Genomic DNA, 17,027 nt, shown 5'->3' on the forward strand with positions numbered 1-17,027 from the left:
TACTGCTGGTAAAAATCAACTACTGCTTCCAAAATAAATGGATGCATGGTAGGCAACATTTATTTCATATCAGAGTGAAAAATCAACATCCACACAGGATCAGGAGGTAGACTGGTCGTCCAGGAACCAGACCTCAGACTTGGATCAGGTGACCAATGTACATGTAACAATCTTTAAAAAAAACAAACTCCACACTGAGATGACCTGTACAAACACCCCATTGGTGGTACTGGGCGGGGGGGGGGGGGTTCAAAGCTGCAAATACTAGAATTCTGTCATGTCTTTATTTACAGTAGGTTCTACACTTTAATACACAATCTTACATATTTACATACATGTTATGTAAATGTACTGTACTATACTACTCCTTTATCCAAAATGACTAAAATGAAAGACGAATGACAACAAAGTCAGAGGTTTGGGCTTCTGGGGGCAGTACCGTATTAAAAAAAATAAAGACTGTTGGCTGGCAACCTTCACTTGTATCCAGGTGACAAGCATGGGGAGGCATCGCAGCCCAGTGGAACAAATCTCTGGAAAAAACAAGAGAAGATATTTTATAGTAACTAGGGAATGCATACAAACGCATGGAATATGGACAGGCTCCTTGTCATTGTCTGAAGTTTGTCTAGTTCGTCCACATTTGTTTGTGGACACCAACCCCTGTAGTCCTGAGGCAGGGCACCCAAGGGGGGTAACAGCTACGCTATGTGGTCATATGAGGAATTGTCTAATGCAGGGATTTACAACCACTGTGCTGTGAGGACAACATCCAATATCCAATATTCCTGCCAGGATATCGGCTTTGTGTTGTAAACAAGCCCAGGCTTCAACCGGGTGAGTATAGATAAATTATATTGTAATTAAATATACTGTAAGGAGTGTCATTTTGTAACATTTTGGGTTAGTTCTGTGCCGCAAGATTTTCCCAATGTAAAAAAACATGCAGTGGCTCAAAAAGGTTGAAAAAATGGTCTAATGAGTATATTTGGATTATCTATCCATCCATCCATCCTAGTTACCTTCTGAATCCATCAGCTAGTTATTTCCAAGTTGGTCAAATTCCCTCTCATAGCATATACAGGTACTACACAAATAATTAGAATATCAAGTAAAACTAGTTTTATTTTGGCAATTTGAGATAAAAGATGAAACCACACAATTGTATTGAACCATTACATGCAAATGGACATTATGCAATTATAATTATTTGTGTAGTACCTGGGCAGTACCTGTACACAGACAGTGGTGTACAAAAGGTTTGGCCACTCCTGGTCATTTTCAAGATTTGCCTTTCTGAATAACTACTTGTTGGGATCAGCAACTTCAACTCAAAGTAGACAGGTTCATTCATTTGGGCACCCCTAAAAATGTAGTTCGCCATGCATACCGCATGCAAACCGAGAGTTCAGAGCCATCCCAAACTTCTTTCAGGGCTCACTTCCAAATGCACAAACCTCATGTTCTGAAACTTTGGCATGGTTTAACACAGAAATACAACATTTAAAAAACATTTATAGGTTAGAAAAGTGGCCTTGACCTGCATACACAAGTGAAGCCAATCATAGAAAGGGTATTTAAGGTGGCCAATGGAAAGTTGCATCTTCTCTGTAGAGTAGCACCATGGTAGCTTCAGAACAACTGTCACATGACCTGAGAGCAAAGAATATTCAACATCATGGTCTAGGGCAGGGGTGGGCAAACTTTTTGACTGGCGGGCCGCATTGATTTAACAAAATTGACGGGGGGCAGACTCAATATTTTATATGTAACAGTCCAGCTGGAATTATTGTATCTGTAAAAGTGTCATGCAATCTGCTTTATGGGCACTTTGAGATCATTTATTTGATGTAAAGTGCGTTAAATTTATTATTATTTTTATTATTATTATTTGTTATTATTATTATTTGTATTATAATTATTATATGCTTGTGTCCCTTTTTTCAGGAGCACTTTGTAAACAACAAACCACATCACATAACGAAATTATTAAATCTGTAAGTGTCATGCAATCTGCTATATGTGCACTTTGAGATCATTTATGTGATGTAAAGTGTGTTATAAATTTATAATAATAAGAATAAATGTATTATTATATTATTATTATTTGTTGTTATTATTGTTATTATGCGCCTGTGTCCTTTTTTTCAGGAGCACTTAAATTTATAATAATAAATGTATTATTATTTATATTATTATTATTTGTTATTATTATTATTTGTATTATTATTATATGCTTGTGTCCCTTTTTTCAGGAGCACTTTGTAAATAACAGACCGCATCAAATAACTAAATTATTGTATCTGTAAAAGTGTTATGCAATCTGCTATGTGTGCACTTTAAGATAATTTATTTGATGTAAAGTGCATTATAAATTTATAATAATAAGAATAAATTTATTATTATTTGATATTATTTATTATTATTTTATATTATTATTTTTATTATTATTATTATGTGAAGTGCATTATACATTTATAATAAGAAGAATAAATTTAGTATTATTTTATATTATTTGTTATTATTTTATATTATTATTATTATTTGTTATTATTATTATTATTATTATGTGCCTGTGTCCCTCTTTTCAGGAGCACTTAGTAAACAACAGACCGCATCAAATAACGAAATTATTGTATCTGTAAAAGTGTTATGCAATCTGCTATATGTGCACATTGAGATAATTTATTTGATGTAAAGTGGGTTATACATTTACAATAATAATAATATAATATAAACAGATCGCATCAAATAACGAAATTGATAAAACCATGAAAATGTTGGCTTAAGCCATGATGCCAGCTTGTATGTTGACTTTAAATGAAATACTTTGGAAAGAACGGGCGGGCCGTATTCAAACACTTGGCGGGCCGGATGTGGCCCCCGGGCCGTAGTTTGCCCACCCCTGGTCTAGGGGATGGCTACAAAAGCTAGCTCAGAGATTTCAGCTGTGAGGTTCCACTCTGAGGAACATAGTGAGGAAATGGAAGACCACCAACAGTTCTAGTTAAGGATAAATGGTAAACTTATTCCGTAGCATGCAAGGTGCACAGCGCTAGCGCTATGCTATGAGTGCTTTTTTCCCTTGAAATGTGTTTGTCTTATTCCATAAAGTCATCGTAAAATCAGGCGTGCTCCCTACAATATATTAATTTTGTTCATTTTCAGTTAGCAGTACACGGACAGTGGTAATGGTAACCTGTATTGACTGGCCACACCATTAGGTACACTTGCACAGTATCACAATAGTGGCATCAAGCATCGTGCATGTATGGCTATTTTAGTAGCATGCTAAAATATGGCTCCCCTCTCAATACATCGCAGTATGCACCTTGCGATTTTAAGCTTGTTTCAATGGACACAACCCATATTTACAGTAGGTGGTTTGCCTGGTGATATAAAGTCAGTAGGTAAACTGCTCGTACGACCCAAAGCAGTGCTTTTGAGAAAGGCTGACTGAAGATCATTATTATGTTTGTTGCCATGGTTGCATGAATCAGCAACTTCATGCTGCTGATTCAAAATAAGAATAAAGTGTCAAGAATCACTTGCACACATACACATATAGCTGATTAATAAACAGTACATATGGCAACTTCTGATCAATACAAATCGATTTCAGACTTGTTTAGGTTTAAGAACCACGCCCACTGATGGTTTATGCCCCGCCCATTATGAGTACAGATACGGATGCAAATAATTTAGACAGGTGGACAGATACAGAAACAGAAAGTGGTGTACTCACTCATCCCTGGTCAAAATAGTTTCTGCAAAAGGAGAATCTACTAAAGACTGTAAAACGGATGTACTCACAATAGATTCTTCAAAGTGCAAAAGAAACGCCACTGGGTTTCGGCAGTCGGGTCGAAGGTGGGGGAACGCAGCATCACCCGAGGCGGAAGGAGAGATGTAGAAAGAAACCTCGTCGTCCAATCGTAGCTCCTCCACGGGAGGAAGACACTTGCGCAGCAGTGCAACTGCAGTCTTTGTGCCACAGGTCTCGTTGTCTGAAACGATGAAGCGGCACTTTAGAACTCCATCGGTGCTCACATCACAGAAGATAAAGGAGTTGTTACCTCTCTGCATTATGAGCTTGACTGGGCTCATCTGATTCATGGGCTTTTCTCCCAGTTCTGGTGGAGCCCAACCATGTCGCTCCTGATGCTTCTCAAAACGTGCGGTTTGGATTATTTTTTTACCAGTAGAAAAAAAAATAACAGACTCTCTTTGCAGTGTTGGTATAAAAGGCTTAGTTTCTCTCAGCTGCTTCTCCTCACTACACGTGGTGATGCTCTCCACTTTTTCACAGTGGGTTTGAATCTATACGAATGGCAGACAACAAGTCCATTAGGAGTTTGTCCATGTTTAGACTGTAGTTTGGAACTTTCTTACAGGCCAGGCTTCAACTGGGAGATGCTCTTTGTCAGCGCTTTGCCCATCCTCGTGGTCTACAAATAATCTTTGGACAACATCCTGCCATGACACAAAATAGAAGAATTAACACTGCTAACATGATAGCATAGCACAGTGCACTCCAGTCATTTTTAAAGGAGCCCCACAAAACCATTTTCTTTGCTGGAAATTATGTATTAGAGTATAACGGCCACACCCGAATATTTGTACATTGAAAAAAAGTACCATCATTATGAGAAAAGGGAAATACAAGACATACACACATGTAGTATATAAATATATAGTCCATATTTAGCCATACAGTATGCACACATATACAGTGGTATGAAAAGGTTTGGGCACCCCTGGTAATGTTCCAGATGTTCCTTTGGAAATGACTGCTTGTTGGGATCAGCCATTCCAGGTAAATATATCTACGGGTAAATATATCATATAGCAGACCAACAGGTGAGCTTGTACTGGATGTGAATAAACGGTGATAAGATAACAGCTGCAGTTCCCACGTTTTGACAACCAACAATGCTGAATGTCATCCTCAATTCATTCTGAGTATCCCAGCTGAGTTGTTTGCAGTGGTCAATCAGGGATCTCAACAGCAGATTTCCACAATACATTTGTAGACAAGGACGCCATCGACAGGAAGTAAAATTCCATCGTGTTTCAAGGTTTCAATTACTATGAATTGGATTTTATTGGATTGTGAAAAGTTCCCCCTGTATATTTTTGATGTAGGCTTTCAATGATTATTGTCCAACATTCATATCCTGAACCATTCTGATTATCACAGGGCGGTCAAATTGTTATTTGGAGGTTATTTCCCTATGTCATGCATGAGGCCCAAGGGTGTACCCCGCCTCTCTCCCAAAGTCAGCCGGGATAAGGTCCAGCATACCCCTGCAACCCTAGTGAGGATAAGCGACTTGAAAAAATGATTGGGTAGACGGAGCATAAATCCTGGTCGTTTTCAATGTAGGATAGTGGAGCTAGCTCAAAATCATACACATTTGTTTTCCTACACTCCTAATGAATTGTTTTTGTTTGGTTTCTTATTAGCAGGCCTGGTGATGAGCTGGATCTGGTCATGACCACAGATGAGGGTGGGAAGCCTTCCGGCTCAGCTCTCTCTACAGGACGGTCCGGTACTCTGACCTCATTACTGCAGATGCTGCACCAATCCTCCTGTAGCCGTAATTCGACTGGCGGTCGTATCCTTCTCTACAGCACCCGTTGGAACACACCTCTAGTCTCCCTTCTCAAAAAGGGGGACCACCACCACGGTCTGCCAATCCAGAGGTACTGTTCCCGACTTCCACGCAATGTTGAAGAGGACAAGACAGTCCCTCAACATGCAGAGCCTTGAGGAATTCAGGGCGAAACTCATCCACCCCAGAGCTTTGCCACTGGAGGCGTTTTAACTATCCCAGATACCTCAGCAATGGTGACGGTCATGTTCGTGTTCTCAGACTCTGCTTCCTCTATGGAAGGTATGTCAGTGGGACTGAGGAGCGCCTCAGAGTATTCTGTCAACCGTCAGACTACTTCCTCAGTCGAGGTCAGCAGGCCCCCGCCCCCACTGGACTGGGAACTGCTTACCCCATTCTGAGGCGTCGGACGGTTTGCCAAAACCTCTGAGAGGTTGACTGTAAGTCGTACTCCATGGCCTTACTGAACTCCTCCCACACCTGATTTTTTGCCTTGCCGAAGCCACTTGGCTTGCCATGACCTGTCAGCTGCTTCAGGAGTCCCATAAGCCATCCATGCTTGATAGGACTCCTTCAGTTTGACGGCAGCCCTGACCTCGTGTCCACCATCGGATTCGGGGCTTGCCGCCACGACTGGCACTATTAGCAGGCCTGGTGGTGCCATCAAATAGATGAAAAGCGGCCCTAAAATGTAATATATAAATAGCCCCAACACAAAAAGCCAATTAGTTTTTCATTCACAAAGAATATTCATCCAAAAATGTGCTTTAACTGCTCACTTGGAACAGTTCATGTTAGGGTCTTTGAAACCAGTTGAGGGGTCCACAACCTGGCTGTTCTTGGGATGCAGGAAGAGAGATGACACTGGATGTTGGACGAGCTACGGGGACTACTCCAAGAAGCATTTGTTGCTTCATCGGGCATACTTCACATGGCCGACAAAGTTTCTGGTAACAATTTTCTAGCCGAAATAAGATTCAGGCACCATGGCAACAAACAGGAAATGGACATTGACGTTCTTTGCTGCTCTGACCTTCTGGTGGGGTTGGTTGGTTTCACAGCGCCTCAGCCTGGGAGTTCTATTTGTGTGAAATATCTGAAGTGGCGTGGCATAAAAGGAATATAAGTGTTAAATAGAGGGAATTTGTACAAAGAGGCTTGGACAAACCTTGGAAGATAGAGGTTGATGTCTGGTGTTGGGAACTCTCTGTGGTGTCCATAGTTTGTCCGCTTCTTTTTGGAATGCAGCAAAGACCAAAAAAACAACAGGTGTCACATCATGACAAGCAAGTAATTATGCTATACTTTACCTGCGAGTGTTCCCTGAGCCGTCTCTGCCAGATGTTTGCTAACTGGAACTATTCGTGCCTGCATGAGAAATTCCATTACAGAAAATTACTGAAGTCATCTTTGAACCAAAATTAGGCATGTCCAATATTGGCTTTTTGGCTGAAAACAGATATGCCGATATTGTCCAACTCCCAATTTCCAAGACAGATATGTGTAAAACGACATCTCCTGTGGTGGATGAGTAGTATACAGCATTTTAAATTACTATATGTGAGGAAATATTACCGTATTTTCCGGACTATAAGTCGCACTTTTTTTCATAGGTTGGCTGTTCTGTGACTTATAATCCAGAGTGACTTATAAATGAAAAAAGCGTTTGTTACATAAACACTGGACACCTTTTCTGTTCATGTTTATTTTTTGTGTAGCTGAATAAGCATTGTGTTAGCATATCTTACACCTATTCAGCCTGTTCTCTATTCTTTTATTGTTGGAACTTGCCTTCCAAGTAATTTGGTCAAGTAGTTTGTAAAATACATTACCCGCAAAAAATGTGACTTATACTCCAGTGCAACTTATTCATGTTTTTTCTACGTAATTATGCATTTTTGACCTTGTGAGACTTATACTCCGGAGCGACTTATAGTCCAGAAAATAGGGTAATCCCTCCAGCATGTCCTTGGTATGCCCCGGGGCCTTCTCTCGGCTGGGCATGCCAGGAACACCTCACCAGTGAGGCATCCGGACTAGACGCCCAAGCCACCTCAACTGGCTCCTCTCAATGTGAAGGAGCAGCGGCTCCACTCTGAGCCCCTCCCGAATGACTGAGCTCCTCACCCCATCACTCTCTCTGCCCAGCCACCCTACAGAAGAAACTCATTTCAGCTGCTTGTATCTGGGAATTCCTTCCGGCCATGACCCAAAGCTCATGGCCACAAATGAGGGTGGGAAGCCTTCCGGCTCAGCTCTCTCTACAGGACGGTCCGGTACTCCGACCTCATTACTGCAGATGCTGCACCAATCCTTCTGTAGCCGTAGTTCGACTGATGGCCGTATCCTTCTCTACACACCTCTAGTCACCCTTCTCAAAAAGGGGGACCACCACCCCGGTCTGCAATGCATAGGTACTGTTCCCGACTTCCACGCAATGCAGAGCCTTGAGGAATTCGGGGCAAAACTCATCCACCCCCAGAGCTTTGCCACTGGGGGGTGTTTTAACTACCCCAGATACCTCAGCAATGGTGACAGTCATGTTCGTGTACCAACCACCTTGCGGCCACAACTCCGCTTGAGTGCCTGCGCAATAGAGACATGGAATATGGTCCCTGCAGACTTGATAGACTTGTCTTCTCCGGGGATGCAGGCGAAGCTCTGCCGAAGGTGAGAGTTTAAGTCTCCAAGGTCTGTCCCGCATCCTCCCCCACCATCTAATCCAACTCATCACCAGGTAGTGATCAGTTGGCAGCTCAGGTCCTTTCTTCACACGCGTGGACATGCGGACGCAAGACTGATGAGCAAAGTGGATCATAGACCTGCGACCTAGCGTGTCCCGGTGCCAAGTGCACTTGTGGACATCCCTGTGTTCAAACATGGTGACACAGAACACAGAAGTCCAATAAGATAAGACCACACAGGTTCAGATTGGGGAGGGTCTCAATCACGGCCACGCTCCAGGTCATTGCCCGCAAGTCTCCCAATAGAACGACTGAGTCACCAGATGGGTTTCTCTCCAGCACCCCTCTACTGGACTCCAAGAAGTCTGGGCACTCTGAACCTCCATTTGGCACGTTGGCACAGACAACAGTGAGGATCCTTTCCCCAACCCGAAGGCAGAGGCATTACCCTTTCGTTCACCAGGGATGACTCCAACACACAGGCACAGAGCCGGGGGGCTATTATTAAGCTCACACCAGCTCACCACCCCTCCCCTGTGGCAATGCTAAACTAGAACAAGGTCCACCCCTCTCAAGGAGTTTGGTTCCGGAACCTGAACTGTGGGTCTACGTGAGTCCGATGTCTAGTCAGAATGTCTCCACAAGCTTCCTCCCATGAACAACCAGCATGGCTCTGGTAAAGTTAAAATTGTATTCCTGGAATAATTCAACTCTGTAGTGTGCATTTCTGACAATTATTGGCATTTCTGACAATTATTGTGAATATGTTTGCACAGGGGGCGGCACGGCGGTCTAGTGGTCAGCGCGCAGACCTCACAGTTAGGAGACCAGGGTTCAATTCCACCTTCGGCCATCTCTGTGTGGAGTTTGCATGTTCTCCCCGTGCATGCGTGGGTTTTCTACGGGTACTCTGGTTTCCTCCCACATTCCAAAACATGCTAGGTTAATTGGTTAATAGGTATGAATGTGTGAATGGTGTGAATGGTTGTTTGTCTATATGTGCCCTGTGATTGGCTGGCGACCAGTCCAGGGTGTACCCCGCCTCTCGCCCAAAGACAGCTGGGATAGGCTCCAGCACCCCCGCGACCCTCGTGAGGACAAAGCGGTAGAAAATGAATGAATGAATGAATGTTTGCACAACTCAACACAGTTAAGGCAACATTTGCTTACTCCATAAAGGATGAGAAAGTATCAAAAAAATATCAATGGAAGTAGTATTTTGGAGATTATCATCAAATATCTGATCTCGAACCATACCGATTTTGCTACAGGATGGTCAAATTGTTACCCTAGCAACCTTTTTAGCGGGGTTACAGTACCTCCCTAAATCAGAGCATGAAGCCTGCCCATTTCCAATCTATGACACGTGAGCCAGCTGGGGTGGACGTGACTAGAGTGCATATTAAAAAGGGAGAATGCAAGCACAGAGAGACTTACACACCTTGGCAGATATAGGCTGTTCAGTGTTGCAGATTCTCTGTGGTGTCCATAGGTTCTCATCCTCTGTGTGCATTGCAGCGAGGACAAATAAAACAAAAACAATTACAACACATGGCAAGCAGGAGAGGGTGAATTAGGCTTCTTGTTACCCGTTACTGCTCCCTTACGAGTCTCTGTCAGATTTTTTCGAACTGGAACTCTCTGTGCCTGCAGGGAAATTGAAATGAGCTAAAAATGCATAAAAGCAGAACTAAACAAACACAATGTGTACATACTGTGTAGATAGAAGTGTGTCTGCCAGATGAGTGTAGAGGGGTGGCACCCATGGGCCCTGCAGCCTTCACGCCCTCATTCTGTAGGATGCTTCTCAGGGCACAGGGGTCAGGAGAGAAGGCCACTGACTTCACTGATCACAAATCAGGAAAGAGGACAATTCATTGATGGACAAAAGGCCAAAATCATTTCCTGTGTCTAACTCAAATAAACCAAATGCTTGTGGATCTTTCGGCATGTGATCACCTCACAAATGTGATTGAAAAGACTATACCGACGCTTCTGAAACAACCAACAGCTTTATTTCTTCCCTGTCGTGGAACACAGGACCAGCTGGCCACCCTCATGAGGGTGCATGGGAGTTTGCCCAACCGGTCTACATGTGCTTTTGGAACTTGTAAAAGGCTTTTCGACCATCCTTTGGGGGGTGCTCCAGGAGTACGGAAGTAGTAGGGAAATCCATGGCGCTCCTTGCGGAGCAGAAGCTTGGTTCACATTGCCAGTAGTAACTCCAGCTCGGTTCCGGTGAACGTTGGCCTTGGCCAAGGCTGCCCCTTTGTCACTGATTCTGTTCATCATTTTTATGGACAGGAGTCCGGTGCGCGGCCTTAGGGGCCATCGTCTGCTATTTGAGGATGATGTGGTCCTGATGGCCTCTTTGGACTGGGACCTTCAGCATTTACTGGGACGGTTTATATCTGAATGTGAAGCTACTGGGATGAGACTCAGCACCACCAAAACAGAGGCCGTTTCCGTTTTTGATGCTCTTGTTTTGTATTTGACTCCCTGTTTTGCCCTGTCTGCCTTGGTTGTGCTTATCACCCACACCTGTCCCTAATTTGTCCTGTCGATTTAGTTCAGGTGTGTGCTTCTCCCGATGTGGGATCATTATCATTTGTCCATCTGCTTCCTGAGTTGCTTTATCCTGCTGCTGCAATTATTGCCAGAAATAAATATTTTTTACCTGCATTTGGTCCTGTTCTCTGCGTCGAACCGTAAAGCTGTCAAGCCTGACCGTGACAGGTGGATCTACAGTATATTCCCACCCTCACCTATGGTCATGAGCTTTGGGTCGTGACCGAAAGAACAAGATCGTGGATACAAGCGGCTGAAAAGAGTTTCCTCCGTCGGGTAGCTGGACTCACCCTAAGCGATAGGGTGAGGAGCTCAGCCATCCGGGAGGGGCTCAGACAAGAGCCGCTTCTCCTTCACATGGAGAGGAGCCAGTTGAGGTGGCTCGGACGGCTACCCAGTGAGGTGTTCCGAGCATTCCCACCCCGGAGAAGGCCCTGGGGCAGATCTCGGACACGTTGGAGGGATTATGTGTCACAGCTGGCCTGGGAAGGCCTTGGTGTCCTCCTGGTGGAGCTGGAGGAGGTGGCCAGGGACCGGAAGTCTGGGCTTCTGTACTGCTGCCCCCCAACCCGGATCAGCGGAGAAGAATGGAATGCACCTAAACAACTCATTTTTAGCCATGTAGCATCCTGACCACACGTATAGACAGTATTTACCTAAACCGCAAAGAGGTCAGGGCTGTAACCAAAATTTGAAAACATATCTTCATACCTTCCATCCATCCAGCTGTTCATCCTCACGAGGGTGGGCGTATGCTGGAGCCTATCCCAGCTGTCTTCGGGTGAGAGGCGGGGTCCACCCTGGACTGGTGGCCAGCCAATCACAGGGCACATATAGACAAACAACCATTCACACCCACATTCATACCTATGGACAATTATAACCTAACCTAATAACCTAACATACACATTTTTGGAATGTGGGAGGAAACCACGCACGGGTGTAAAGTGTACAGCATAAAGCCCCCAATTATCAGGACATGTTTAAGTCTGTTGCTGAAGTGATTACATGTATGCTTCCCTGAAAATGTTTTTTGTCAAGTGTTGAGATTTTGTACTGGTTCTTGAACACACCACAGTTTTGCACGGTGGAGAGTGGTTAGAGCGCAGGCCACACAGCTAGGAGACCCGAGTTTGATTCCACCGTCAGCCATCTCTGTGTGGAGTTTGCATGTTCTCACTGTGCATGCGTGGGTTTTATCCGGGTACTCTGGTTTCCTCCCCCATTCCAAAAACATGCTAGGTTAATTGGCCACTCCAAATTGTCCATAGGTATGAATGTGAGTGTGAATGGTTGTTTGTCTATATGTGCCCTGTGATTGGCTGGCCACCAGTCCAGGGTGTACCCCGCCTCTTGCCCGGAGACAGCTGGGATAGGCTCCAGCACCCCAGCGACCCTTCCGAGGATAAGCGGTAGAATGAATGAATGAATTTCCCATAAATTTCCCCTCAGTACTATCAGTAATCCCCCAAATCCCATAATGTACAATAATTTGTCCCCTTCAATAGATGGCTATTAAACATAAACTGGCTGTATCCTGCACTGCGCCTGATGTTGTCTTACATGCCTCTTTACAGCAGCTTTATCAAGCACAACGTAACAGGGACATGCAAAACGTACCCAAAACGTCTAAAAGGACAATGAGTGTTTTTTCTGCTATACGTATATTGAGCAAGTGCTTTGTGATTGTTGGATTGGATGTGAATAAAAATAATAATGAATTGGATTAACACAGGTGGCACGGCTGTCTGTGGTTAGCGCGCAGACCTCACAGCTAGGAGACCAGGGTTCAATTCCACCCTCGGGCATCTCTGTGTGGAGTTTGCATATTCTCCCCGTGCATGTGTGGGTTTTCTCCGGGTACTCCAGTTTCCTCCCACAGTCCAAAAACATGCTCGGTTAATTGGTGACTCCAAATTGTCCATAGGTATGAATATGAGTGTGAACGGTTGTTTGTCTATATGTGCCCTGTGATTGGCTGGCGACCAGTCCAGGGTGTACCCCGCCTCTCGCCTGAAGACAGCTGGGATAGGCTCCAGTAGCCCCGCGACCCTCGTGAGGAAAAGCGGTAGAAAATCAATGAATGAATGGATTAACACAGCACTTTCCAATTCATACTGAAACCCATTATTCATTCTATCCTAGTGGCGATTGTATATGTAGCCACGACGGCCCTGGGTGTTACTAAGAAAGAACATGATCTAATGTTGGGTAGGTTTAACACCAACCTGTGGTGGGTGGAGCCGTTTGATGAGTCTTTGCAACAGACACTCGCTGGGGCTGCAGAGATAATCAGCAAAAGAAAAGTAAATGAAGTGACCAACACTGCAGAGGATCACACCTCAGGTATTAGAGTCAAAGGTTATCCACAACTCACAAGGTTTAGGGAAGGTTTAGACTGTGGAGCTGGAGACGGCTGCACGTGCATGCTCCCTTTATGCAGGATACTTAGCAAAGCAGTGTGATTGGACCGGAATTTCTCCGTTTTGCCTGAAAAACATTTTTTCATGCAGAAAATGATGCCAACGTCCATACGATACACCCAAGTAACCCTGTTCCAGTCAGAATATGGATTACAGTAGTACCGCCGGTCGACAATTTCAAATTAACCTTTTGAAAAAAATCTGTCTCCAAATTCATACAAACCTGGAGGTTGAACAGCAAATCTTATCAGTCCTGGTGCATCTAAAGCCGAGGTTGCCAAAGTGCGGTGCTGCCTTGGGTGAACGTGAATAGAAATGAAAATGGCCTTGACTACATTAGTGGCGAACATTAACATTTACTGGATGGCTCATGTCAACGGCCACAGCTGGTAGTACAGTGTTCATTGTTCTATCTGCATTCAAAATGTTTATTATTGCTAAATATGCTAAACAAGAGCTGGTCTTATGTGGTGCTGTGACTATACGGGCTGTTTTCTAAGCTGTACGAGCTTGTCATTGGTTTGTTGGCATGAGGTTCGAAAGCCCTCAATTTTGTACATAAAAGAAAAACACACCAATGATGGAAAGAGCATAATAGGTCCCCTTTAAATGTATTTTTTTCAGTTTCCTTCTAAGTGGTTAACTTCTCTTTATACTTATAAGACAGTTGAGAATGTTCAAATGTTATATTAAATGTTGGACAACTATGACGTCAACCAACACAATGTACTAAATGCTGTTAGCTTGGACAGACAACTGTCACAAACAAAACATAAAACATCTTATCAATTGTTGAATAGTACAAATGTGACTCACAAACTTTCATTAAATGTGTTAAAGGGGACCTATGATGCTTTCCCCTTTCTGACCTATAAATGTAGTTAGAATGTTGTATTCTGGTGTTAAAGGGGACCTATGGTGCTTTCCCCTTTCTGACCTATAAATATAGTTGGAATGTTGGATTCTGGTGTTCAAGGCCAAAGTTTCAGATGTGAGGGGTGCCCATTTGGAAGTGAGCCCTGAATGTTAGGGATGGCTCTGAACGCTCGGTTTCAGATTTCATTCTATTCATTCTAACTCCGGCTTTTTGTGATATCACTGTGTGCCGAGAGTGAGTACAAGTTGTAGGGGCATATAGGTCCCCTTTAAGGAATCAAAATAGTCACACAACTGCACGATGTGCCCATCTGACCTACTGTACATGAACATGTGAACTCACCACAGTCCTGCATGCAGTGGCTCCAATGGCATATCTTGGTTGGACCTTTGAGACTGAGAGCGGTCATACTATCCGAACAGACATCCACACTGACGGAAGAAGGTACACCCAAAGAGGTACTGCTGTGATGTGTGACATTTGTTGTGCCAGAATGGCTACGCTGTCCTAATGGAACCTCAGCCAATCCATGACGCCCAAGCTCCCCCTTGTTGGAGTCTACTGTGCTTTTTAACTCAGCTGAACATTTAGAGTGTTTGGCAGTTATGTTTGGGGGTTTTACACGGACACTGTTTCCAAGCTGGATGCCGCCAGCGCCGCTTGCTGACTGTACAACAGTCGTTGGCTGCATTGCCACAACATCTGTGTTGTGCTTGGCCGTGATGAAGGGTATGGGTCTGGTCCGTGACTTTTTCTTCTTGGCTTTCCCCTGCAGTTAAATGATCAAGCGTTAGAGCGGAAAAACCCAACAAATGCTGGGAAGGGGACACTCACAGTCAAGGCTTTGTCCTCCCACTGCCTGAAGTCGGATGCTGCAGGTCGGAGGGTTCTGACAAGCACAGGAAGCCTGCTCCTTTTTGAGCTTCTTGGATCTTGGTTCTCAGAATCCTTGTGAGGAAGGTGCTGTACTGGCACAAGGTTGGAATTCTTCGGGTCGACTGCCATTTTCTTATTTTCATTGTTTATCCTGAGCAGAAAGTGATACCATTATTTATAATGTAGTAATGAGCTTCCCACCCCCAACTATTATTTATGTTTTCAGGCCACCATACAGGATACACCTTTCTCTGACAGACATGAACATTTTCTCACATTTCTCTCTCGTTTGTTTAAACACTCAAAACGTTCCTTTGAATTTGAATGATTACTCTACGAGGTTGGAAAAAATATCAGGATATATATCGCACACAGATATTCAACCTAAATATATCAGGATATGAGTTTTTGGTCCATATCGCCTAGCCTATGCCTGATGTGTTTTGTGGGACTACCAGTGTGTAAAAAAAACTCGGGTAGAGACACTAATTGTGCTGGGATAAGGCTATTAGCAACCCGCTTCCTCTATGGTATAATGCTATACAGACAAGCGCTTTTGCTCCATGACTTACCCAAAATAAACAGTTAGGACCCTGACAGGGCTCACTTCCAAATGCGCAAACCTCACAATCTCAAACCTTGGCATGGTTTAACACCAGAATACAACATTCTAACTACACTTACAGGTCAGAAAAGTGGAAAAAAGCGTCTTTGGTCCCCTTTAAGTTAATTCCAGCATGAATTTCCTCCTAAGTGCTGAATGGGAAGCCAACTTCAGCATCATAGAAATCAGAGGCCACAGTCCTATTAAATTAAGGCTGTGCCTCACTTTGTTTAACCTCGATCCTGGAAATAATACAGATTTTTCTACCATGATGCTCCCGAAAACAAACCAGTTGAGTAGATTAAATGGACAACCACTATAGAAAAATATTGTGTGGCTAGGTTACACACTGCAGAGCCAGATGTTGCTTGTCTGCCATAAACTGTCTTACCTCAGAAAGCCAGTGCCAATGTTATTCTGACTTTGTACACGAAGAACTGGAGAGGGATCCATTGCGATCGGAAGGGTTTACAAGGACTAGAGTGGGCATAAACAAGTCAAATTTGAGCCAACCAAGAGTCGGTGAATTATCAAAGTGCATGACTACCCTGAATTATAAATGTATGATACAACTTCATGTTACCTTATGTTACCATACTAACCGATGATGGCAACACAGCAGAGTCGTACATGAGCTATACTAACTATACTACTGCGGCTACTTTACAGTAAGTTAAATGTGCGATTGACAAGACATTAGAAAAAGCTAACTTTACGCGAACCACTGTCTTGTTAGCGTTCAAATAGCAACAACCCAGTGGTTAGCATGAAGCTCAAACGACGGCATTTAAATGGTGGCTAAATACTAAACAATACTTTCACTAAACGGCTTGTTGCTTCTCCAAAACCTGCCAATTACACTTGTTTTAATGAGGTTAATACCAATTCAAATACCTGGCTGAGATGTTCTTACACGCCGCAAAGTTTGATTTGAACTTCCTGCAACAGCAGCTCTTTGTAAGTTTCGCCCTTTGCCATTGGCGACAATTCGAAACTCTATCAGCCAATCAGCGCGATCGCTGCTTGGTTGCATTTTCTTTTGGCCAATGAGCGATGGAATTTCATAAACAACCGTTACACCTTCTCGCTTTCGAACATAAAATACAAATAAAACAATAAAAAATAATTAACTTTTTAGTAATTATTTACATCGTCCCGATAGTTGATATTTTGGACATGATATTGTATTGAATGTTTTGTGATTGGCGGAGATATACTTTCATCCCACAAGTATAGCACTCCACAGTATGCAACAACAAACACCGTTTCACACCACAGTATATTGGATTGGCGATACTGATTTAATCGATAACTTTAAAAAGTTTTTTTTCATCTCTCGCCGCCTCTGCAAATGTCCACTAGATGTCGCTGCAATCAAGG

General features: G+C 43.5%; 1 protein-coding gene across 3 annotated transcripts; it reads right to left on the bottom strand.

Annotated features, from left to right (window-relative positions):
• Positions 1-62: 62 nt before the first annotated feature.
• On the bottom strand, positions 63-16,652 carry troap (trophinin associated protein). Of its 3 annotated transcripts, XR_009131947.1 has the most exons (17): positions 16,542-16,652; positions 16,039-16,124; positions 15,002-15,194; positions 14,510-14,936; positions 13,245-13,357; positions 13,096-13,147; positions 10,015-10,145; positions 9,889-9,946; positions 9,741-9,802; positions 6,926-6,983; positions 6,784-6,848; positions 6,649-6,711; positions 4,393-4,473; positions 4,077-4,320; positions 3,814-4,007; positions 1,541-1,653; positions 63-533 (listed from the first exon to the last, which is right to left on the bottom strand). XR_009131947.1 is itself a non-coding variant. In XM_058085760.1 (16 exons), the coding sequence occupies exons 2-16, from the start codon at positions 16,098-16,100 to the stop codon at positions 477-479; spliced, it is 1,842 nt and encodes a 613-aa protein (XP_057941743.1). In that variant the 5' UTR covers positions 16,101-16,124; positions 16,542-16,652; the 3' UTR covers positions 65-476. The 3 variants fall into 3 exon arrangements, 2 of the variants coding, with proteins under 2 accessions (XP_057941743.1, XP_057941742.1); XM_058085760.1 differs by lacking the exon at positions 1,541-1,653 and having other exon boundaries at positions 65-533; positions 9,907-9,946; XM_058085759.1 differs by lacking the exon at positions 1,541-1,653 and having other exon boundaries at positions 67-533.
• Between the last annotated feature and the right edge of the window lie 375 nt (positions 16,653-17,027).

Source organism: Doryrhamphus excisus, chromosome 10, assembly GCF_030265055.1.
Source record: "Doryrhamphus excisus isolate RoL2022-K1 chromosome 10, RoL_Dexc_1.0, whole genome shotgun sequence".
Classification (NCBI taxonomy): domain Eukaryota; kingdom Metazoa; phylum Chordata; class Actinopteri; order Syngnathiformes; family Syngnathidae; genus Doryrhamphus; species Doryrhamphus excisus.

Bases quoted from the DNA above. Each gene is read 5' to 3' on its own strand.
- troap (XM_058085759.1), bottom strand. From the start codon at position 16,100: ATGGATCCCTCTCCAGTTCTTCGTGTACAAAGTCAGAATAACATTGGC. The intron at 6,984-9,740 runs GTGTGTAAGTCT...TTTCTCATGCAG, and splicing joins AACAGCCTATATCTGCCAAG to GCACGAATAGTTCCAGTTAG. The intron at 6,712-6,783 runs GTTTGTCCAAGC...ACGCCACTTCAG, and splicing joins ATCAACCTCTATCTTCCAAG to ATATTTCACACAAATAGAAC.